Below are 24,419 nucleotides of genomic sequence, written 5' to 3'. Positions count from 1 at the left end.
GATTCTCTGACAGGGAAAGTGAGGGCAGAGCCTGTAATAATAATGGAGACGCTAATGTTGATTATAATTACATGTGTATTTTTGACAGAGGAAAAGGGTCTCATTGGTGCGTTACCGCTGTGCCGTGTGTCTGTTTGTATTAGTCTCCCTCGCTATAACCTCTGCTGTTAAGACAGAAGTAATAAAGCCAAGCAGGCTCCTCATCTTTGAATGGGAGCTCTGTAATGTCCTGACTTCATAGAGTCGTAACTGAGAAATAACAAGCCGTGTACATTAACACACCATTGCCTTCTGCAGCCCCATCCTGCAATATCGTAACGTTGCCGTAAACAGCTCCTACCCAGATGCCACTCCAGCACAGGGACCGTATCGGGTCCCCCTATGTGTCCTCCGCTATAAACACAAGCTGCTGTCTGCTGGAGCCCTGCCCTCCGCACTAGCAGGGGAACCCAATAAGAGATTTCCAGCAGAACCGCAGCCGTAGATTTGCTTTAAATTGGATCCAGTGCACAGATGGAGGCACTGGTGCTTTTGACCCTCCTCCGGCATGCTGTGGATGTTGTCCTCATCTTCCCTTTTTAGCTGCATCGAGTGACAGAGTTTCAGTGGAGGTGCAGGCGGCGATGACCCTGCTAATTAAGCCAAGAGCCAAACCACTCTGTTTCAAGTTTTCTTGTGTCCTGAATTTAAAAAAAAAATAGATTTCAGTTAAATGGTACTTCAAAAGAGAATTTTACAGCAGTGTTGGGAGGTAATTAACTTCGAGTAGTGACACTATACTAACTTGACTACATTTTTCAGCAGTGTGATTGCAGTTCGGTTATTTTCTTAACAGTGTAACTTTTCCAGTAACAAGGTACTTTATCCAGTGATTATCGGTGTAGCACTCTACATTGCTGTTTTTAATGTCTGACCTAAGGAAATAATATCACAGTCTTTATACTATGTAGTATGTGTTTGTTATGTAAATGAGGTGTTTTATTTAGTATACCTCTGTTCTATATATATATATATATATATATATATATATTTATTATTATTATTATTATTATTAAGGTATTTTAAGGTATTTTATAGGTATATATTTTAAAGTAATACATTTTAAATGTGTAATTTTTCCATAAAATAATGTATAGTTAATAAACTGAAACTTTATATTTATTTATAAAACACAATAAGTTTATATAAACACATTATTTTCTAAACTTTAGCTTGACTGTAGTTTACGTAATTCAAATTATGATTGGTTATTCCCCAATGCTACTATAACCCAGTATTTTACAATATGTATAATTTGATAAGTAATGTAATATCGATTTTGCAATTAGGAAATATCCTGTTTTGTAGCCTGACAATTAAATCTGAAAATATGTGATGTTTTAACAGATGTATTTTGGAAAATAACAGTTTGTACCCTTCTGGAAATTCCAGTTTGAAATAATAGGTGTGTTTAGTTGTTTTCTAGCTCTTTAGCGGATCCAAGCTGGTCATTGATCTTACCATGTTCCAAATAACAACCATATTGACCATCTGGTATCTGTTTTTTGCGGATGCAAGATGATCTACTGTGGCTAATGACTAGGGTGGGCTAGCTAATGCTATTAGCTTAAGATGGATTTTCCAGTCATTTCATGTTGTTTTTCTGCTACAGTTATGCATCTAAAATATAAGCATGATATTAAGTCTTCTTTTAGCGGCTCATGACTGAAGGGCTACCTACAGTAAAGATGTTTTCATTTGATGCTTTTCCTGAGAGTCTCTTTTTTTTGCTCACTTCTCTGTCACATAGTCAGTCTCACCTTCAACACCCCCCACCTTAATTTCCCCCGGTTCCCTCGTCCCAGTCCCATCTTTCAGGGACGCTTTGATCCTGCGTTCTCAACGCCTCCCCGCTCCGGTGGAAACGGTTTGATGTAGGGAAAGGCCGCCTGCGCAGAGGGATGAGTGTGCAGCAACTCTTCCTCTGTGAAATACATCTTTTATTTAGCGCAGCCCTGAGACAGCACTTCTGCCTCGCCACACCACAGTGATAAATGCTCTACACAGGTTTCTGCTGTCACCCACTCCTGAGCGCTGTTAGCACACATGCTAATGCGTTCCTGTGCTACACGGTCGTCACAGTAATGGTGAAAGTGAAAACAAAATGGTTGAGATTGCCAGGCCTTAGGGAGTTTATATTCAGTCTGATACGTAGTACTATTGTTAATATTGATTTAATTTCTGATATTTCTTAATAAATAAAATCATTTTGTGATTTTTTTTTTTTTTAAAGTAAAATGGGTAGTCATTGTAATTGAACATTAAATTAACATTAAACTTAAATTATTCCACATTTGTTTGTTTATGTTTTAAACAACTTTTCATTGAAATGAATGTACAACAAGTGTCACACAACTCATTTTAACAAATGTCACATTTGGCTTGATCATTGTTTAGTGTCAAATAAGTCTTTCTAATCTCTCTGTCATGACCTCTGGCAAACACCACTGTCTGTTTGAATGAGCGCTGTGATTGAACACTCTGTAACTGCTTGTGTCCTTTCAGCATTTCTGTTCAGGTTCAGTTCAGCAGCAGAAGAAATAGCTCTTATCTTACATGACTATTTGCTAACAAGTTTTGTTGCATTAATTTGCAATAATTTTCATGCTAAAGAAATAATAAATCACTTTTATTGATTTGTACTTTTTCTTTTATTTTACATTTTAATAAATTACTATTTTAAGTAAATGAGGGACACATGTATGGTTATTGCATTTAAAAGGTGCACTTAAAGTAATTTAAAAAGAAATCTTACCGACACTAAACTTTAAGTTTTTCCTGTTGATATCCTTGTGTAAAACTTTGTGTTTTTGAAAGAAATATTGTTTAGTATAGTGTTATCCATGCTTTTATAAACTCCAGATTGGACTATTGTAACTCCTTATATAACAGCTTACCTGCCAGGGTTATTAATCACCTCCAAATGGTACAAAACTCTGCTGTGAATTCGGTAAATAACTAATGTACCTCCCTGCTTCTCTGTTTCCCAACTTTTGTTTGTTTGTTACATCACCTTTATAGTAAATGAACCACCTGTCAAAATTGAAAATGACAAAATTCTTGACAAAATTGAAAATGTTCATCATCTGATTGCATGACCTCTTGTTGTTAATTATCTGTAGCTATTTGTTGTCAACAGTTGTTTATTTGAATGTCCCCTCTGATTGTCTAGTGTATTTAAGTGAAGTGAAATGACATACTGCCAAGTATGGTGACCCATACTCAGAATTTGTGCTCTGCATTTAACCCATCCAACGTGCACACACACAGCAGTGAACACACACACACCGTGAACACACACCCGGAGCAGTGGGCAGCCATTTATGCTGCGGCGCCCGGGGAGCAGTTGGGGGTTTGGTGCCTTACTCAAGGGCACCTCAGTCGTGGTATTGCGGGTGGAGAGAGCGCTGGACACTCCCCCCACCTACAATCCCTGCCGGCCCAAGACTCGAACCCGCAACCTTTGGATTACGAGTCCGACTCTCTAACCATTAGGCCACGACTTCCCCAGATTTTGTTCACTAATTGCTTGTATTATTTTGTGAAGTGTCCTTGGGTTCCTGAAAGGTAGTAAGGAGATATTTTAATTATTTACTAATAAACTAGTGTTTTCTGTGTCAGTGTCGCAAAGATGAAGATGACGATCCTGACTCCCATCTCCTCATTAGATGCGCCTTTAGAGAGAAGTGCATCTTCATAGATTATGATTATAATGTAAGAGTTTTTGTTTTCGATTTGACTTATTTAGTTAAGAAGTAATTTAAAGCTTTCTATAGATATATTTATCATGTCTGTGAGGCATGTATTCGCTGACTTTCGGTTCATTTTTGTGAAGCGCTCCTGTTCAAGACGAGACGGCAGAAAGCGCATCATTGTTTTCTATTTTATATAAGCAGACGTTTTGTTGATATTGTGAGTGCACACAAATAAAAGTAGACCCTTTACAGTTCCGAATGATGCATTACTCTTATGAGCAAAAATACGGCGTATTTTAAGTTGTTTCCATTGAAAAAAAAAAAAAAATGCAATTGATTGCGCTGGTGCCTCCATGTCCTGCACTTTAGCTTCGACTCTCCGCACACACTACTGGATGCAGCGCACATTTATCTAGGTTTAACGTTTAAACATTGATATATGCTTGAACTGTTTTAGTATATCTATAGATTTTATTTTATGAATGAATGAATGAATGAATGATGCATTTATATAGCGCATTTATTGTGTATTGCTGTACACCCAAAGCGCTTTACAATCATGTGGGGGGGGGGGGTCTCTCCTCAACCACCACCAGTGTGCAGCATCCACTTGGATGATGCGACGGCAGCCACAGGACAACGGCGCCAGTGCGCTCACCACACACCAGCTACAGGTGGAGAGGAGAGAGAGATAGAGCCAATCAAGTGGATGGGGATTATTAGGAGGCCATGATAGACAAAGGCCAGTAGAGGGAATTTGGCCAGGACACCGGGGTTACACCCCTACTCTTTACGAGAAGTGCCATGGGATTTTTAATGACCACAGAGAGTCAGGACCTCGGTTTAACGTCTCATCCGAAAGACGGATGAGACGTTAAACCGGCAAGATGTGATGATTTGAGAAGGCTAAATTGATCAAACATAACCTATGATCATCCCGCCGGTCTGCCGCTGGCCGCTTGGTCGTTACTTTTAAGAACAAAAAAAACTTAGGCCTATTTAACGAACAAAAAAAAGTTTTTTCTAAATTAACTTAATAAAAAAACTAAACGAAATATAATCACTTTGCCATTACATACAAAACTGAAGTATTTTAATAGCTGAAATTTGTTGTTTTCATTCCTTCATATGCATTTAATCCATAAACTGTCTGTTAAAAGCATTTCACATGTAACGTACGGGTTGAGCAGGGCACAAATGCGGGTTTAATTAACACTATACAAACATTTCCACATGCTAACATAACAGAATTTACTAAATTTCCTATTATTTCCTTGCCATATCATCACTAGTTTATATTGAGAAAAAAAAAGTTAAAAAATCATTTGAAGATATAGTTGAACATTTATTCAACCATTGCAAAAGTAAATTGCTGGCTGAAGTAAATTTGTAATTTCGGTTTTTAGTGTTTTTTTAAAATGAGACACATCTGTTTATTATTTTTTACAATTATTTCACAATTATTTTTATTTCCAAACTGTTTGAGATTCTGCTTCTCTTCTTATGCTTTGCTAAAAAAAAAAAAAAAAAAAGTGCTGGGTTGTGAAGGCATTTTTAACAACACTCGCAGCGCAGATTACAGTCATAGCTGCAGAGCGAGCACGTTTCGAGCTTTTATGGACATATTTCATAGACTCATTATCGTCTGTAAATGAAGAAATTAAAACGTAAATATAAGTAGTGAAATTTTACAGTGGTACTATAAAATAAAATTGCTATTTTTCTTAAATACTTAATTTCTACCATATTATGCTTTTAATTAAGATTAAGTTTATAGTAATGTCATTTTGTTTTTTTGTTTTTTATCTCAAATATATTGGTGGGTCTTGAAATATATTCTACTTGTCTAGGTGGGTCGTGGAATGGAAAAGTTTGTGAACCTCTGGTATAGAGTACAGTGACCAATTCTCACTATTAATTAACTATTAATGAGCAGCAAAATAGAGGTTTATTGAGGTAAAATTCATAGTTAATGGTTTGTTAATAGAATTGGACCTTAAAATAAATTGTGACCAAAGTACCCTATGCTCGCCAATGCTTCATTTATTTGACTGAAAAATACATTAGTAAAAATGGTAATTTTGTGAAATATAATTACTATTTAAAATAACTAATTATTTTAAAAATTAATTTATATCTCTGATGGCAAAGATAAATTTTCAGCAGCCATTACTCCAGTCTTTAGTGTCACACGATCCTTCAGAAATCATGCTGATTTCATGCTCAAGAAACATTTCTTTTTTTTCTTTCTTAATTTTATTAATGTTGAAAACACACCAGTAGCCGAGAAGTTGTTTCATTTTACATGGAGCAGGTCCCCTCATGGGGGCAGCCATGTTGAGGTCACATGATCAGCCATGACCACTACTTGCTTTTTCAGTAACCTGCAGATTAAATAATCTTAATATTGCATTTCTACAATTGCATCAGTAAATAAAAAAAAATCTGTAAGCATGTGTATAAATCCAAGACGTTCTACGTTCTGTGTCTTTAAGAAACATTGCGACAGGTCACAAAAAATTAATGCAGTTGGAATTATATTGTCTGTTGTTGTCCAGATATCCGGGGCATAGAGAACTTACTGGACCAGACGTCTCAGCAGGGGATGGATGTGTCTCTCCAGAAGGTGGAATCCAATATTAACATGATGATCACTGGAATGTTCCGCACCATGAGGGTGGAAGAGCTGCATCGCTACAGGGACACACTGAGGCGTGCTGTGCTGTTCATGAGCCCCGCCACAGCAAAGGCCTTCATTACCGAGGTACATTCACTCTCACACACACACAAGGACTTATAAATACATATCCCACACCAACGCCGTAAATGTTCACACTTACATTTCATTCAAATGGCTGCCGTTACACTAATAGATTTCTTTGCACTGCACAGATACAAGTAGAGGGCCTCAAATCCAGCCAGCGGGCATTTAATGCAAGGCCTTCAATCTGTCAGTCCAACCGGCATTTAACTAGTTCACATTATGTTGATCTGTGAGGCTCACAGCTCCAGGCAGGATATGATGTCATGGTACATTGAATATTTTTGGCATCTTTTATGGCAGATTAAATACAGCATGTGTCAATACATTCACTCTGACACAGTCACTTTTTTACTATAATGCAAGGCTTTAGCTTTTTCTATTTTGGCCTGAGTCACTTTCTTCCTATGGGTCATAGTAATTCATTCTGATTGAAAAATGTCACTTGTTTTAATTGGCAATATTTATAAGGAAACCATTAAATGCTCTCTCTCTCTGATATCTCTCTCTGGGAATTAAACCATGAAGTATTGCTTAATATCACATGCTATTCTCATTCGCCTTTAATTAAAAATATCCTGTGAAAAGCAATCAAAATCCAATTTTGGATGAACGTGGAATAGGACAGGAACCATCAGTAGTGGTTGAGACTGCAGGCAGCTGTAATGACTCTTGGGTCTGGGGATGATAAGTTGATCGGGGGAGCTCAGAGTCTTAAAGACACACTTCAGCCGGGGAATCATCGCAGAAAATTTAAAGCAGCTTATTGTTTTTGTTATTGGATTTGACTGGGAAAACGTTATTCTCACGGTATGCTTGGCTACCTTTTGGGTACAAATTATTTTTCAGGAATACATTGGGAACCATGTGTTGCTCAGGCATGTATTTTGAAAGGAGGCCACTCAGACATCACACCAATTCCCATCATATTAGAATCTAAACCTGAATTGATAATTGCTAAGTGAGCTGTTTTTAGCGACCTCTCAGCTTTCTTAAATTAATGTCTGAGTCTTTATGACACCCACAGAGCTTATGAAGGATATGCTGTCAGATTTTAGTGTAGTTATATAGCATTGGTGAGCATCAGAGACTTCTTTATAAACATTTATAGCCCTCTCTTTCTCTGTGTGTGTGTGTATATATATATATTATATATATATATTTTTTTATTATTATTTATTTATATATATATATATGTATTATCTGCCATTCTTCTCCTCACCTCTTCACCTCTCAAGCTCTGTCAGGTTGGATGGGGGCAAACGCACATTTTCAGGTTTCTCCATAAATATTTGATTGGGTTCAAGCTCAGGCTCTGGCTGGGTCACTCAAGAACATTCACAGAGTTGTCTACAAGCCACTCTTGCTGTGTGTTTAGTGTGTTTACCTTCTGCCCGTCTGAGGTTATGAATGCTCTGGACTGGGTTTTCAGTAAGGCTATCTCTATATTTTGGTGCATTGAGCTTTTCTTCTACTCTGATGAGTCCCACAGTCCCTGCAGCTAAAAAACAGCCCCACAGCATGAAGCTGCTACCAGCACACTTTACTTTTGGGATGGTACTCTGCAGGTGATGAGCAGTGCCTACTTTCCTTCAAACATGATGCTTGGAATCGAAGTTCATCAGACCAGATAATATTATTTCTCACAGTCTGAGGGTCCTTTAGATGGTTTTTTGCAAATTCTAAGTGTGTTTTCATGTGTCTACACTGAAGAGAGGATTGAGTATTGCCACAATGCCATGAAGCCCAGATCGTTGGAGTGTCCTTCTGTAGATTTCTCCACATATGATCATTGAGCTCAACTAGAGTTACCATCAGGTTCTTGTTCACCACTCTAACCAAAGCCCTTCTCCATCAATTGCTCAGTTTGGCCAGGAGGCCAGCTCTAAGAAGAATCCAGGATGTTTCAAACGTCTTCCATTAAGGGTAACAGAGACTACATGCTTCTGTGACCCTTCAATGAAGCAGATTTTTTTTCTGAACTCTTCCCCAGATGTGTGGCTTGATGCAAACCTGTTTCTGAGCTCTACAGACTGTTCTTCTGACCTCAAGACCTTTTTTGCTCGGATATGCATTATCAGCTGTCGGACCTTTTATTAAGAAGTGTGAGGCTTTCCAAATCATACCCATTCAATTGAATTTGCCACAGGTTACCTTCACTCAAAGTCTAGTAACACGCACAAGCAATATGAATACTCCTGAGCTAAATTCCAACTGTCCCAGATAAGGGTATGAGTACTTATGCAATGGAATCATTTAAGTTTTTTTTTTTTTTTTTAAATAAATAAATTTGCAAAGATGTTAAAAACCTTTTTTTTTTTTCTTTTTTTTTTTTTTTGCTTTACCATTTGAGTGTATGGAGTGTAGATTGATGTGGAAAAAAGTAATTTAAAGCAGTTTAACATAAGGCAGCAACATAAAATGTGAAAAAATACTTTTGCAAGGCTCTCTCTCTCTCTCTCTCTCTCTCTCTATATATATATATATATATACACATATATATATATATATATATTATATATATCAGCAAAAAAAAAAAAACACTGAATATCACATCATCTAACATCACATATCCTTCGTAAACTCTGTGCATGTCATAAAGGACTCAGACATTAATTTAAGCTCACTTTTTGATTTTATTATGTTTAAAAATTTACATTATTGTGATGGCTAAACTGAATTTTCAACAGCCATGACCCCAGTCTTTAGTGTCACATGATCAATCAGAAATATCTGACATGTTGAGTTGATGCTCAGAAAACCCTGAATGATGTTATGTATAGACCTTATGCATCAGACAAGCAAGTGCGCAGCTAGATTTTTGTTGGTTTGTTTGTATTTTTTTGTTTTTTTGCAGTAGCTCTATAGCATCGCTGTTGAAGAGTAATTAGCTGGTAAAGTGCATTTATTTATTGTATAGTTAACAGACGTTATTACTAAACTAAATTACTATTATTAAAATGCATTAGAATGTTCAAAGCAGACATCATAACAAATGTCAGTGCCGAGGTGTTAAAGCAAGCGGTTCATTCATAAATTCATACAAAGTTACCTTCACGCTGTGAAAATACAGACAGAAGACAGAAGACAAAGAGCACAGCACTGAAAATGGGCTACATAAGGTCTATAATTAAAGTAATAAATATTTGGTTTGTAATGAATATTATTTGTATTAACATAATAATATGATAAATATTATGTTACTATTACCTGTTTTTAGCTATCATTATTACAATTTAATATTTTTAATGTATACAGTATGTGTGTGTACAAAAATGAAAAATAATAATAATAATAAAATAATTCTTTATGAACACTGCACTATGCATTTTAAAATATAAATAAATAATCAGTAGACATTTGAAGCCTCATTCCTGGGCTTTGTTTGCAGTGAGTGTGTTCAGGTTTTCCAGCTCCACAGCAGGGAAGACTATTAAACATCTGTTGTGAGCGTTCATTACCGGTTCTTGGAACTAAAGCTGTAGTGTTCTGGTTTGTTCAGGAACTGTCACATAAAACCAGCGTATCTGGCTTATCTAAGTCTTTTGTCTGCACTATAAAGCTGATTTAAAGGCCAGTTCATTGTTCAAGAGACATTCTGTGTATAGTTAGAGACAAATTGCTCCTATTAGAAGACATGTTTCAGCATGCAGCTGCTTCTCAGGTGTTTTATGGTCAATTGTGAACATATTTTACTAGGGCTGGTATTTAATAATGTCAAAATAAAGAATCACATTAGTTGCGGGACTGTGCTTCACCAAATGTGGTTCGTTTGAAACAACCTTCAGAAGTTTCGCAGAAAAAAAATCATCAGAAAAGGCATTGTCTTTGTGTAAGTCTCCAGTGTGCAATGCTAGAGTTTGATGAGTCACATTTATTGAAATAATAGATGCTCTCTTATTCTTATTGTTGAAGTCTAACAGAGTCTTTTACAAGCTCAGACAAACATTACCGTGTGTGAATCTGTGCACCGGATTCTGTGCACGACCCATAGAGACCCATTAAACAGTCGATGGTAGATACACGTGTCAAGATTAATGTTCACTGATGGCTCTAAACACGTCATTTTGAGTCCTGCTCTCACGCTTTATGAAAGCATCATGAGCTTTGTTTGCATTTGGGAAACATTTCATTGTTTATTGGGCATTGGATAATTATGTGCTAGCAATAATGCATGTAATTTACCTTCAACCTTGTTGCATCAATTCAGCGAGTGGACAAGCATAGCAAATAATTTCTGGATCCTGTCCAGCATCGACAAAGACAAAGCTCAAATGTATTCAATAAGGGTGTGCACGAATAGTCGAACATTTGAATATTCGGTCTATAATTATTATTCAAACAATAAAAACAATATTCGAATTCTACTATGTTAATTTGCTGGCCGTGAATGTAGGGAATCCATGATAAATCCTAAGCAGTTATAACTACATGCACTGGGTGGCTCTGTGGAGCGGGTTAAGTTGATAGTATTTGATCACAGAACATCGTCATTTGCCTCGCGAAGTTTGGATTTACTTTGATCTAAATTATCTGACAAAATTTAATTATTCTGATCAGATGAATTAGTGAAACTGATTTATCATGCTATCACCACCACAATGAGAAATCATGAAATCCAAACACAGTCGACTGAGAAAGACAGCTGTCCATCACTGCATTCACGACTGCAGGTGAGCGCGGCTGTACTCCGATTGAGCCGAGAAGAGAGTTTATCTGATAGTGAAATTATCTTCAGACATATATAAAGTTTTCTAGAGGGAGAGTGGTTTAACACAAAACGCTAAGAAACTGTTAGCACACGTTATCTTTGTCAGCGCGTTCTTATTGTTATCAGACTGAGGAACAAACTTTCACCCTAGCATGTGAATATTATTGTTTCTCTCAGAATTAATACGTGAAACAATTTAAACACAATAAATATAGGCTGACAATAAATGTAGCCTACATTCTGTACTGTAATTGAAACAGTCTGCTTGATTTTTCCGCTTGCTCTGCTTGATCTTGAATGCTTTTTTTTTGTGTATTTTTTTTGTTGTTGTTGTTGTTGTTGTTTACACATGTTTTCAACCTAAATAAAACCTTGCAATATAACGTAACATTGTTGTAGAACATTGTTGAGTAACGGATAATCATAAGCTTGTTCAGAAATCGTGACACAAACTTGATAATTAAAAATAACATCTTTCTCATTAAACCTCATTTAAATAAACGAATATTCCAAAATATATCCCGAATATTCGAATGCAAAATTTTTGGAAAATGCCCATCCCTAGCATTCAGTAGCATGTGTGCTACCTGTCAGAGGAAGTCTGGGATTGAAGTGATGAAGTCAGATTACGACTGGTCTTTCTTGGGTGAAGGGTCCCAGGCCAGGCATTTAACAGGAGGAGATCAGCCTCACTGTGGACAGACAGAAGACATGATGGAGCGTGTCAGTGAGGCGAGAGGTGAGGACATGGTTCGACCAGCCGCCTGTCTGTGTGATGTGTGTATGGTGAACAGTCAGAGACACATGTCCATCACACTTGCACTGACAAGCTGTCAAACTATGGAGGGAAACCATCCACTCCAGTGGACAATTAAGGTGTAGCGTTTTGAGGAAACATGATGGGTTTGAGTAGCTTTGTCTATCAATTAAGGCCACAATGGTTGACAACCAACTAGTTTAACCATGTTGATAACCAAGTAGTTTAACTAGATTTTGAATCACCTATTTATTTTTATACTTTTATTTATAATAGACATTAAACTAATAATAGGATATCCAATTAAAATGAACAAAATATCAAATTTAAATTTTTATTTTTTTATATGTATTATTTATATAATATTTTTCTAAATAGATTTCATTTATTTATTTTTTTTCAGTTTTACTTTTTAGTTTTCAGTGAGTAGATTTAGTATTTCAACCGTATAACATTTTTCACTTATTTCAGTTGGTTATCAAGTCAGTGTTTCAAATGGTTTATTCAATGTAATATATATGTTTTTTTTATTTTATGGATTATTTTGTGTTTTATTAGTTAAAATATGTGTGTGTGTGTGTGTGTGTGTGTGTGTGTGTGTGTGTGTGTGTGTGTGTGTGTGTGTGCGTGCATTTTTCATATTTCCTCAACAAAATAAATATCGTAATTGAAAAATTAATTTCCTAGTTTCTGCATGCTCTAATGCAGTGGTCGCCACAATTGGTCCTGGACGCCGGTGTCCTGCAGAGTTTAAATACACCTGAATCAGCTAATCAAGGTCTTGCTAGGCAAGTTGGAACTAAACTCTGCAGGACACCGGTGCTCCAGGACCGAGTCTGGTGACCCCTTTTCTAATGAGTGATAGGCTATTGTTTCAAATCATGAAATAGGCTTGTGTTGCGTGACTTTGATTATATGTATCTTCAGCACAGTTTGCAGTGCTGGCTGCAATATTAGTAATATTACTTTTTTGTCTCTTAAAAATGCACATTTGACAGTAGCTTGCGGATGCAGGATTGCATCTGTTAGGATGCAGATGTAAATTTATGTTCATTATCAAAATAAACTTATATTTCTATGGTGAAATTAAATTATTTTGACTGTTTGAGTTATTAGAATTAACCATACAGCATACATAATGATAACCAGTAAAAACACAGGCCTATAGCATCTCAATAGCATGGTATAAAAATTAACTTGGCCTACATGGTTCTAGGTATTTGTATGAAGAACAGTGGTCTAATAGTAGTATAAATGCACAAACTAGCTTAATCACAAAATACTGCAATTATATTCTATTACTCCTTTAATACATGTCTGCATTAAAAAAAAAAACAATACAATTCGATATATCCCTCATTTCTGTCGCAATACCATGGTGCAGTTAGTGTTACAGTAAAACAAATCCATGGTAAATGATTCTGACTGTCTCGTTTCGCACAGTGTTTGTTTGTCAGCGCCGTTTCATCTGTTTAAATTGCTGATTGTGTCCATTGCTGATTTCAGGCGCTTCATTCTGGATCTCACAGCACTGTTTAGTGCTCTCTAGTGAACGCATCTGCTCTAAACTTCTGCTCCGCTGCTGTTTGAATTTGATCCGAGCAGATAAAAGGTCCGTGTGGCGTGCTTCAAATGACTAGCACATTTAATCCATAACTCGATTCTTGTCTTTCCATCCCCAAATTTAAGACTACATTTTTTTTTTTTTTTCTAATTAAGGTATTTAATACTTCTATTGCTTTAAATGTTGTTGTTATTTAAAATAATACTTACAAAAACATAAATTCTTTACCTTTGGCAGTATGGGTCGTTCGAACCATAGACTTGTTTTTGCCCCAATTTTTCATGAGCTGAACTCAAAGAGTTAAGACACAAAAGGCCTATTTCTCTCAAATATTGTTCACAAATCTGTCTAAATCTGTGTTAGTGAGCACTTCTCCTTTGCTGAGATAATCCATCCACCTCACAGGTGTGGCATATCAAGATGCTGATTAGACAGCATGATTATTGCACAGGTGTGCCTTAGGCTGGCCACAATAAAAGGCCACTCTAAAATGGGCAGTTTTACTGTATTGGGGGGTCCGAAAACCAGTCAGTATCTGGTGTGACCACCATTTGCCTCACGCAGTGCAACACATCTCCTTCGCATAGAGTTAATCAGGTTGTTGATTGTGCCCTGTGGAATGTTGGTCGACTCCTCTTCAATGGCTGTGCGATGTTGCTGGATATTGGCAGGAACTGGAACACGCTGTCATATTTGCCGATCCAGAGCATCCCAAACATGCTCAATGGGTGACATGTCCGGTGAGTATGCTGGCCATGCAAGAACTGGGATGTTTTACAAATCTGTTTTACAGATTACAGATCCTTGCAACATGGGGCCGTGCATTATCATGCTACAACATGAGGTGATGGTCGTGGATGAATGGCACAACAATGGGCCTCAATATCTCGTCATGGTATCTCTGTGCATTCAAAATGCCATCAATAAAATGCAACTGTGTTCATTGTCCATAACATACGCCTGCCCATACCATAACCCCACCGACAATGGGCCACTCTATCCACAACGTTGACATCAGCCACCCGCTCACCCACACGCTGTCTGCTGTCTGCTGTCTGCTATCTGCCCTGTACAGTGAAAACCGGGATTCATCCGTGAATAGAACACCTCTCCAAAGTGCCAGACGCCATCAAATGTGAGCATTTGCCCACTCAAGTCGGTTACGACGACGAACTGCAGTCAGGTCGAGACCCCGATGAGGACGACGAGCAAGCAGATGAGCTTCCCTGAGACGGTTTCTGACAGTCTGTGCAGAAATTCTTTGGTTATGCAAACCGATTGTTGCAGCAGCTGTCCGGGTGGCTGGTCTCAGACTATCTTGGAGGGGAAGATGCTGGATGTGGAGGTCCTGAGCTGGTGTGGTTACACGTGGTCTGCAGTTGTGAGGCCAGTTGGATGTACTGCCAAATTCTCTGAAATACCTTTGGAGTCGGCTTATGGTAGAGAAATTAACATTCAATTCACAGGCAACAGCTCTGGTGGACATTCCTGCAGTCAGCATGCCAATTGCACGCTCCCTCAAAACTTGCGACATCTGTGGCATTGTGCTGTGTGATAAAACTGCACATTTTAGAGTGTAGACCCTTGAGGTGAGACCCCTGAGCAAGGTAAGACCCTTGAGCAAGGCACCGTACCCCCAACTGCTCCCCCGGCACTGCAGCATTGGCTGCCCACTGCTCCGGGTGTATGTTCACTACTGTGTGTACACTTGGATGGGTTAAATGCAGAGCACAAATTCCGAGTATGGGTCACCATACTTGGCCACACACCACTTCCCTTTTTTTTTTTTGTCTGATTTGTGGTTAAGGCAAGAAGGTTTACAGCTGCGGCTACTGGGTATGCGCATTTACATATTTTCAGAGTCAACAATATAACGTGAACTCATGAAAATTGTTTAAAAAAGCACATGGCGCCTTAGTTTCATCACTTTAGAGTGTCGCAGTGACCGTCTTTTTGCAGGAAAGGACCTGTCATAGTTTGATGAGTGGGAAGATGACATGAAGCGCGAGGTTAGCTGCATTGAAAACAGATGAGTGCACATTTGCATACAGCTCCCGATCGGGGCGAAGTTCATGGGATTTTGTCCACAGACAAGAGCACATGTTTTAACATATTTTATTATTTAACACTCCAAGCCATGCATGCAGAGCTGGACATGACAGGTTTTCTGGTACACAAAACAAGTACTTTAAAGGAATTCTTAGCTTATTACTGTTACTGTGGCAGCCAACAACAACACAGCTTAACCCTCTGCACATCTTTATATTTAGTTATATTGAAAAAGTTTCAATCCAGTCAATTGTTTTTACCGCGTTTTAACATGGATTTCTATGGAGACCAGCCATAGCTTTCAGGCAAGATGGTGGATAGCAGCGGCAGCGCATATTATCCGCGTTCTGATTGGTCAGATCGGTCAGTCAAGCTCTTTGCGAATGGCCAAATGACAGAACGCCCGACCTGTTATCCGACATCAACACTCATTTTATTCCATACCCGACCCGACCTGTTTGACACAAAAACCACGACCTGAACCTCACCCACGCTAAATCTCCTACATGAGGTATAGACGAAACTCTTTTATTAAAACTTTTGCGGCTCTTTGCGCCAGGCACCGCCAAAGATAAAATATTTGTATCTTTTTGTAAGTGGCAGCTGCGTCAACTTTAACCAATTACCAGGCAGATTAACAACCAAAAGAACATTTCACTGAGCTCATGTCGGAGTGTTGAAAACATAATGAAGATCATTTAAAATGTAATGGAATTCCCAGAGTTGTATAATCCATCAAAAATCTTTTACAGAGATATAAATAGATTTTAAAAAAATCGCACAGCGATTCCACTGCTTGCCGTGTCCCATGTGGCCTTTACACGGTCTTCAGCATTACCCGCACCGCACTCGACACATAAATATTATTCCACCCGTTGCACCAATTTTAGCGGTTCACCCATCGGGTACCCGCCCGTGTGCAAGACTCTGCCTAAGAACTATTTCATCATCAACATTTGCAAACATTGTCATAATCAGCCACCAGAAAACAGTCTTGCATACAGACACTAGTCTGATTGGTGCAAGATTTCAGCATAACCAGCTTTGTCAGATCATTTTCAGTTTGCTTTCAGAAATGAATATTAAAGTACCGTTGAACCATGTAGCTCTGAAAAAAATCAGCACATTAGTTCCACAATCCTTCCTCTCGCTACCACAGCAAAATATTTATTTATTTATTTACATTCAAAGCTGTCAAGACGACGCAGCTGCTGTTTCTCATCAGCCGGTGGACTATGTGTGATTCACAGGCCTCACTAACTCGTTAACGTCTGTGGTCACTCCGGCTCAAGGTTACAGTGGTGACTGATGGCCCTGTTCTCACACACACAAACATGTACAGGCACACACAAAACACACATGCAGACGTGTTTAGACAAGCCCTCTCTAACTTCCACCCAAGGTCACGCTTCACAGAAGCAGACAAACACAGCGGGTGAACTCCGTCGGCACTCGCTGTGACCTTAAGAGCTCTGATTGGATAAGAGGTAAACACTGCAAATGGGAAATTGGAGCATCTGTGTGATCCACACTGGAAAAAAAGTAGCAAAATAAAGAATAAAGAAAGACATTACAGAAGCGTGACAAGATAATACATGACTAAAATGGTGATGTTCATATCTAGTTTGAAGGTTAAACAGACAAGAGGCAATGATTTCTTCCTCTTCAACAGAGTCGCTTATGATAAAGTTATGATAAACGGAATTTGCAAGGTAGTTATGTCATTAAAATTCTTTTAGATAGTCGCCAGGTGTCTTTTTTTCCCATTTACATGAGAGTTTATATTTGAGGTGTTCGTTCAAGGTGACAATTTGGATGTGCGCACTCCGCTGAGCTCTTATGCTGATTGACGTATGAGAAACTTTTCTGCTGCTCAGACAAATCCTTTCCACAGTAGCAGGAAATGGAGAGGCCTTTTCAAATGCATTATTTAAAATGGAGGACAGGAGATGATGACTGCTCAGATTCATTGTATGTTTTATAGCGGGCCTGACATCATTGGTGCCTGTGCGGCGGTGACAGACAAGGAGAGTCTTACCTGGTACAAAGAGTCTTTGTGATGAATTGTAACGAGCAGCGCTGCCCTTTTGCCATAGAAATTAACGAAGATTTAATGCATGAGACAGCATGGTTTTCTAAATCCATAAATTCATATGTGACTTATCTAATTATGAGATATACTTGACTTATATAATTATGAGATTCCCCATAGGAAAGGAAAATCTCTTTAGGATCTCACTTGTTTTACTTGGACAGCAAGGAGATTGAATGGAGAACAGAATATAAGCTTCTTGAAGTTTCCTGCTTCTTTCTTTCTCTCTCTCAAAGAAATTTCAAAGACATTAATTAAACTCATTTTTAACAAAGTTTTCTTTCTTTCAATCTGTCTTGACAAAGTTTTCTATGTATTCTTTGAGTGTTCTGAAAAAAGTCATCATATTTAATATATAAATTTTTGTCAGTGAGAGTAAAAGAACTTCATTTGCAAGAATGCATTACCTTTGTTGAATTTCTGTCATAAAGTTGTTTAGGGATGACAACCTGAAATTTAACATCACCCTGGTTCTATCGACAAAAAGCCAATATGTTTTTACATTACCATTTGTGCAAAAAATAAACTGTGACCAAGAAACATTTATGATTCTTACACTTTTTTCATGTTAATCTCCACAAATATGATTTTTGAAGCATAACATACAATTGCCAATGGTAAAAAGCTGAAGTTAGGCTATAAACGAACTACACCAAAGTCGTTCAGACTTTAGCATCACAATTGGTAATCTTTTGATGACTCTCTCAGTCTTAATTTAAAATCTACAAGTTAGAAAGTTTCAGTTGGAATAATTTGCCAGAACACGATTATAAATACAGCAAGGCTGTAGAAGCAAACTAGTGAAGAGGTGAGTTTTCCTTTTTCGGCATGATTATAATTAATGTCCCCAACAACCTCTGTAGTCCCATTTAGCCACTTTTTAGCAATCACCTTTTCCATAAATCGGGACACACACTGCAAGATTATCAGGTCGATTTCAGACAAATTATCCCCTTCTGACAATCAAAGGTAAAATCCTGATTTTCTTGATAGTTCTACAGATTATCTTATTCGATTTTCCTCTGGTGTGGGGTGTGTTAAGAGTGACTAATCTGCTCGAAAGAACGTCAGGGCCACACTGATCGTAAACATCCAACATGTTGAATATTTCCGATCAGAAATTCTGCTGTGTGTGGGAATCCCTGAGATCAAGTGTGCAAACAAGCTGTAGATTGTGGAATGAAGCGATTCCCAATCAGAAAGCGAATTGACAGAGGCATTACTCACCTCCAAGTCCATGTTCATGCTGTCTTTACGACTCCATCCAAACTTTTTTTTCTGCAGTTTTTGGTAAAAGAGGAATGCAAATACAGTTATCGCCGTTTCTTCTTGCCAATCGTCTGCCATTATTTACTGTAAACTCACATTTTACCGCACAAGATTTCCTGTGTTCACAGTTGAGACTCTGGTGTGCTGTCTTGGTTACATTGTAGCACTCCACACACTGTAGGAACAAAACTGTTAAATATATTATTTTTTTTATTGTTATGTGTGTGGGCTCTCGCTTTATGAACATCTGATAAGAGACAAGCCATAAGCCAGACTGGGGTATAACTGATTTGATGTACTGTACTGTATTTTATGTTGTAAAATAAAACATGAAAAAAATTTGAGCATGACCTTACTTTAGGCATTTAACCCAAAACTCGTTCAAAAAAACCCACGGACTTCTGGACTGACTTGTTTCTAATTATTAGGACTCATTTCTGCAGCCCTCTATTGCAATTCAGTACATTTGTCTTCCTGTCATTTGCAATTCAAATGCCACGTCTCCAATTAATTTTAATATGAGCATTTCTGTTCTCTTATAGGCTTTATATTCATATATCAACGATTGGCTTGTTTCTTTTTAATAGTAGCTGCAGGAGAAACGTATACAACAAAGTTGATTATACTAGTCAGGATGCTCAGAAAGAACGATGTTTGATAACATACTGTTTGCACATTATGGAGAAATCAGCCTACAAACGTTACTCTGCTTATTAAGCTAGGAGAGGAAAAAGTATACTAACATTAAGAAAAATAGCACACTTTAGCTTAATTGAAACATAATTGAGAACGCTGAATCTTCTTAGCCATGAAAGCGTAGCCAATAAGTACTCAAATTTTAATCGTCATCATCATCATGTCTATCAAAGACCCTGTTTATTTAACAATAATTTGTTGTTGTATAAAAAAGACTTCCTTTACATAATGCTGAAACATCAGTAAATCATCCAGCGCTTTGTGAGCAAAGGCTTGTGTTTATAACACGAGTGCCGGCAGCCTCATCCTCGCATGATCACCGGGCCACAGCAGTAGCTGATCGGGATGTTACGAGTGCCGATGATTCTTGGAGATGGGGTGGAGGCACTGATTGACGTGTCAGCTTTTTTATCGGGGTGGATGGCCATGGCTGTCAGCTGGAGAGCGTTTCAGCCCGCATGATGAATTATTTACAACTCTTGCACCACTGTTGTTCGCCACATCCTCCGAGTCGCTACCGTACATTACATGGCCAATCACACCACGCTGGCCATTTTCTCATCTCAATCAAATTATCTCTACATTGTGTTTAATTTCAGTTGCAAAGAGCTCAGCCGTTTTTACATGGGTCTGTGGAAGCAATATATCACCCTGGTAGTCCTGTTGAATGGGCAAACAGGCTTCCATAAAGCAGTCTTTGAAAAAGAGATAACACAGCTAGTGCTGGCTTTTTCGATTAAAGTGGAATGAAGGATGAAGAATGAAATTACTTGCACTAGTATTTCTCCTTAATTCATGCACTTTACTTAAATGGGAAGCTTGCTACTAAGACGTCTGTGACGGTGAGAGGAAAAGTGCATTGTAAATTCATAAATTTTCCCTTGACGTAGATGGAACCGCCGCACACCGTTTTCCGACAGAATGACGAAAGATGTATTTACATTTATTTAGGTACATATTTATTTTTGCATGGGCAACAGCATCTGGAATGCCATTGATTGTTATTGATTCACAGGGATGTTATGGATTAATGAAATTCTAACGTTTATTACCACCATCAGCAACTTTTCAATTCACAGACGGAAAGCCTGTGCTCCTTCAAACCGAAAAATGTCCTGCCTCGTTTGGAATTCGCATTGGATTTACTTGTACTTTTTGCCGGTTGCCTCGGGACAGTCTTATTTCAATGCCATGTATTTTCATTTATTTCTTTGCTATTAATGCTGCAAGTCTCCCAAAGAGGAGCTTGATGAATAGTGACACAAACATGGTATGTGCTGATAAGCTTACAGTGGCTGGATTACTCCCATAATCCTCTTCCTGCTCGTGGTCCCATTACCCATTGCACAAAGACCCATGCAGGGGTCACACACCAGGTCACGATTGCATTGTCACCACCCATCATACTTTGCTTCTGCCACCGTCGGCCAGGTGCAAACAGCAGTCTGTTGGAGTGTTAGAAGATATCTGGGGACCTTCCTCTTATGGCAGATTGCTGGATGTTGGATTTTGTCAGGAGGAGAGAGGCGACACGCTGGCACCGAGTGCTCTGGTGTGAGACCACGGGGACCGGACTGAACTATTGCACTTATAAAGGGAGCTCTTGATTATTCGAAGTGCTGTTTTTTGAGCAGTGCAAGTGTACTTGGTTGTTACACTGGGAATAATGAAACAGAACCAACATTTGATGATTTTATGGGATGTGGAATAACAGAGTGAACTGCTTTTGGACCCTAATGAGAAACTGAGCCCTGAGTGAATGGGGGCTTGTGGACATTTCTACATTTTGCAGGGTTGCAGGTTGTTCTTTCTATCTCTTAAATGCCTGTTCTTTCACTCTTGTAAAAATTAATGTTCTAAAAGAGGTATTTTGCAGCAGTTCCATACAGTTGAGTTAACTTTTCTGGGTTCCCCGAGGACACTTTAATTGAATAGTTCTTTTAAACAACCAGTTTTACTTGGTGTGAAGAACATTTGAATAATCTGAGGAGCCCTTTTCCACTGTGAATGTTAAAGGTACGTCATGGAATCATAGATGGCAATTAATAACCTATATTTTCAAAAGTGTTGAGAACAAGCATCCATTATAGCAACATTCAGGTTCATAAAACTTTAAAGTAATAGCACAATCCTGACAGGGACATTGATAGAGGTGAGTTGAGACAGTGTTCAGATATTTCACTAAACTTCCCCTGTGAGTTATCTTCTCACAAAAGCCCTATTCGGACGGTAATTGTTTCTCATGGGGACGTAGTTATTTAGGGATGGTCATTTCATTGCCGTCCGAATCCAGAATGTCTGTGTTTATCTTTCACCACCCCCGTAAAAATACCCGGCTGAATTACCTACAGTTTTTTGACAAACATCAAGGTCGTGTGGTAATTTAATTGCCATCCGAATCCACATCTCTGAGTTTACGAGAAGATATCGATTCAAAATTCAGTGCTTAAACCCTTTTTGAGCTCTCCCAAACACCGTATGGTAACTGTTGTACTTCGGTGTAATTTGCATGCATATTTATTTCTGAAATGCTGGACATATTTAAAAGAACAATACTTCATAACCGCTCCAGCACAGCGAGTGAGAGCAGAAAGAGAAGAAAAGCACGTAAACATTCGAAATGGGTCTTTATTATGGCAGCGGCAGGTATGCAATACAATTTTCAAATGTGTATTATAAACAGATATATACATGTTGCATATAATTATATACAACTATAGCACGTCTATTTTCCTATTTTTAAACAGGAGATTTAAATAATCAAATAATAAATAGGATTATATATAATAAAATATGCTTGGAATAATAAGAATACATTTTACATAAGTATTTTTAAATACATTTTACACAGTAATAAGAATAAGTTTGTAAATAAAATTAATTTTATTTACAGCAGACAATCATGTGACTGGCCACGTGAGCAGCGCGTTCTCTGGTTGGTAGGATCACAGAACTAGCTCCTCCACTGTGAATAAATCACCATCCGAATTCATGAGTTTTATCACTGAGGTGATATGTAAATGTATTTTTACAGACGTCTATATGAGAAACAATTACCATCCTAATTGGGCTAGAGAGTGAAATTACAGCCATAGCGCCTCTATTAGAGCTATACTAATTTTGTGTAGAGGAAGAGAAAAGGTTACTTGTAAGTCAACTTTAGGTTACTTTTAGTCCCATAACTCTTTTAGTCTCATTGCAGGTTTAGTCCCATAATGCTATGTTGAAATGTTATCATTTTGACTATTCTCGAAATATCAACTTTCTCAAAATATATCAACAATCTAAAAATTGTATTTTCTTTTGTTCTTATCCTGTTGGAAGATTATTCTCAGAACTCATTTAAATGTAACGTGTATGTATATAATATATGTAATACACTAAAAAGCTGTCTACTTTTTTGAGGGCATACCCTGATTTAAAAAAATAAAACCTTTTCATTTAAGCTAAAGCGATTACCTTTTCATAAATGCAATGTAGGTGTTCAGAGTAGAAATAAAATGAAAAATTCTTATTTATCTACTGCCGTCGTCCTTGTTCCACACTTTGCTCAGTGTTGATCAAACATGGTAATGGAGAGAAATTACTTCCATGTTGCCCGTTACAGCTTCTTGCCTCTGCTGTCAACACATGAGCCTGCGAGGCAATTATTTGACTACATTATAATTATTTCATATTAGAAGCTCCAAAGATGACTGCTAGGGGAGAGGGAAACATGGGAAATCCTGTTCTGTTTCAGCTGATTTGTCAAGAGTGCAGAAGCTTGATTATACTGTATTAATCTATTAAAACATAAGTGATCAATAGCTGTGTAGGGTTGCTCTTTGTGTTGACACCCAGACGCTTGTCGTGTGTTTGCTCTGGCTCGCCCTTGAGGCCAGAGCGTCGGTTTATAGCCACAGTAAATCAGCAGCATATTTACAATGAGATCAGGACGGAATTATACAGCCAGTTCAGGGTAATTAAGCATAAGGGGGGATGCGAGAAGGATAAAGCCATTGTCCTCACAAACAAGAGGCTTCTGACCTGTTTCCTTATAGGAACATACTTTGCTCTGTTTGTGCTATATAAATTATCCTGATATGAATTGCATTAGTAGTACCAAACTGAAGTTTGAGCAGGTTTCCCTGTCTTCTGTTGTTTGGACAAATAGTCCCCCCACCCCCCAAAAAAAGCCTTTGCTGTAACTAATGTCATTAAAGGCCTGTTTACACCAAGGATGATAACTATAAAGATATAGTTAAAAAATCGTTCTCTATATTAAAGAATAGTCCACACCACAGCTATAAAGGCACAGAGAAACAATATCGTTGGAATCACTCTTAGAATGATTTTTTTTCCCAGCTGCTGAACGATAAATATTTGACACTCAGTCAGTATCAAGCATGTGCTGAGAATCAACAGACGATACTTATTTATTTTGTCTGCAAGTTACTGTATATGTGGTCAGACCAGATTTATTTTGTGTTGAAACCGCAGTCACTTTCATTCAAACCTTTGTAGTTCAGACTTTAGCAATAGATGTTTTGCCATTTATTTTTTGATGGATTTTTGAATATATATTTTGAATGATGGCAGTGTCCAAACCTGAACACATTGCACAGCAAAATGGTGAGGGGGAAACAAAACCTGATTTATACACATACACCAAGAGGCATTATCAAAAAATTAGATTTCAATTATTTCAAACCAACTTTTTCTCCTGCAATATAATGTATTTGCCAAGTAAAACTGATTATTCAACAAGGGGGAAAAAACTGTCAGGAATGGAGCCAGATCATAGGCG

The 24,419-nt window shown here is 37.9% G+C and overlaps 1 protein-coding gene across 1 annotated transcript in view; it reads left to right on the top strand.

Annotated features, from left to right (window-relative positions):
- Positions 1 to 24,419, top strand: part of LOC306848013 (glutamate receptor ionotropic, delta-2) — a gene marked incomplete at both ends in the record, with an annotated part of 396,902 nt that overhangs the window by 212,970 nt on the left and 159,513 nt on the right. Inside the window, one exon of the mRNA XM_079382321.1 lies at positions 6,293 to 6,498. Within this exon, the coding sequence (XP_079238447.1) occupies positions 6,293 to 6,498 (206 nt within the window). The remainder of the gene's footprint in view (positions 1 to 6,292; positions 6,499 to 24,419) is intronic.

Source organism: Barbus barbus, assembly GCF_936440315.1.
Source record: "Barbus barbus genome assembly, chromosome: 28".
NCBI lineage: Eukaryota > Metazoa > Chordata > Actinopteri > Cypriniformes > Cyprinidae > Barbus > Barbus barbus.
The sequence above is the reverse complement of the archived record's forward strand: the minus strand, read 5'-3'. Positions and strand labels throughout refer to the sequence as shown.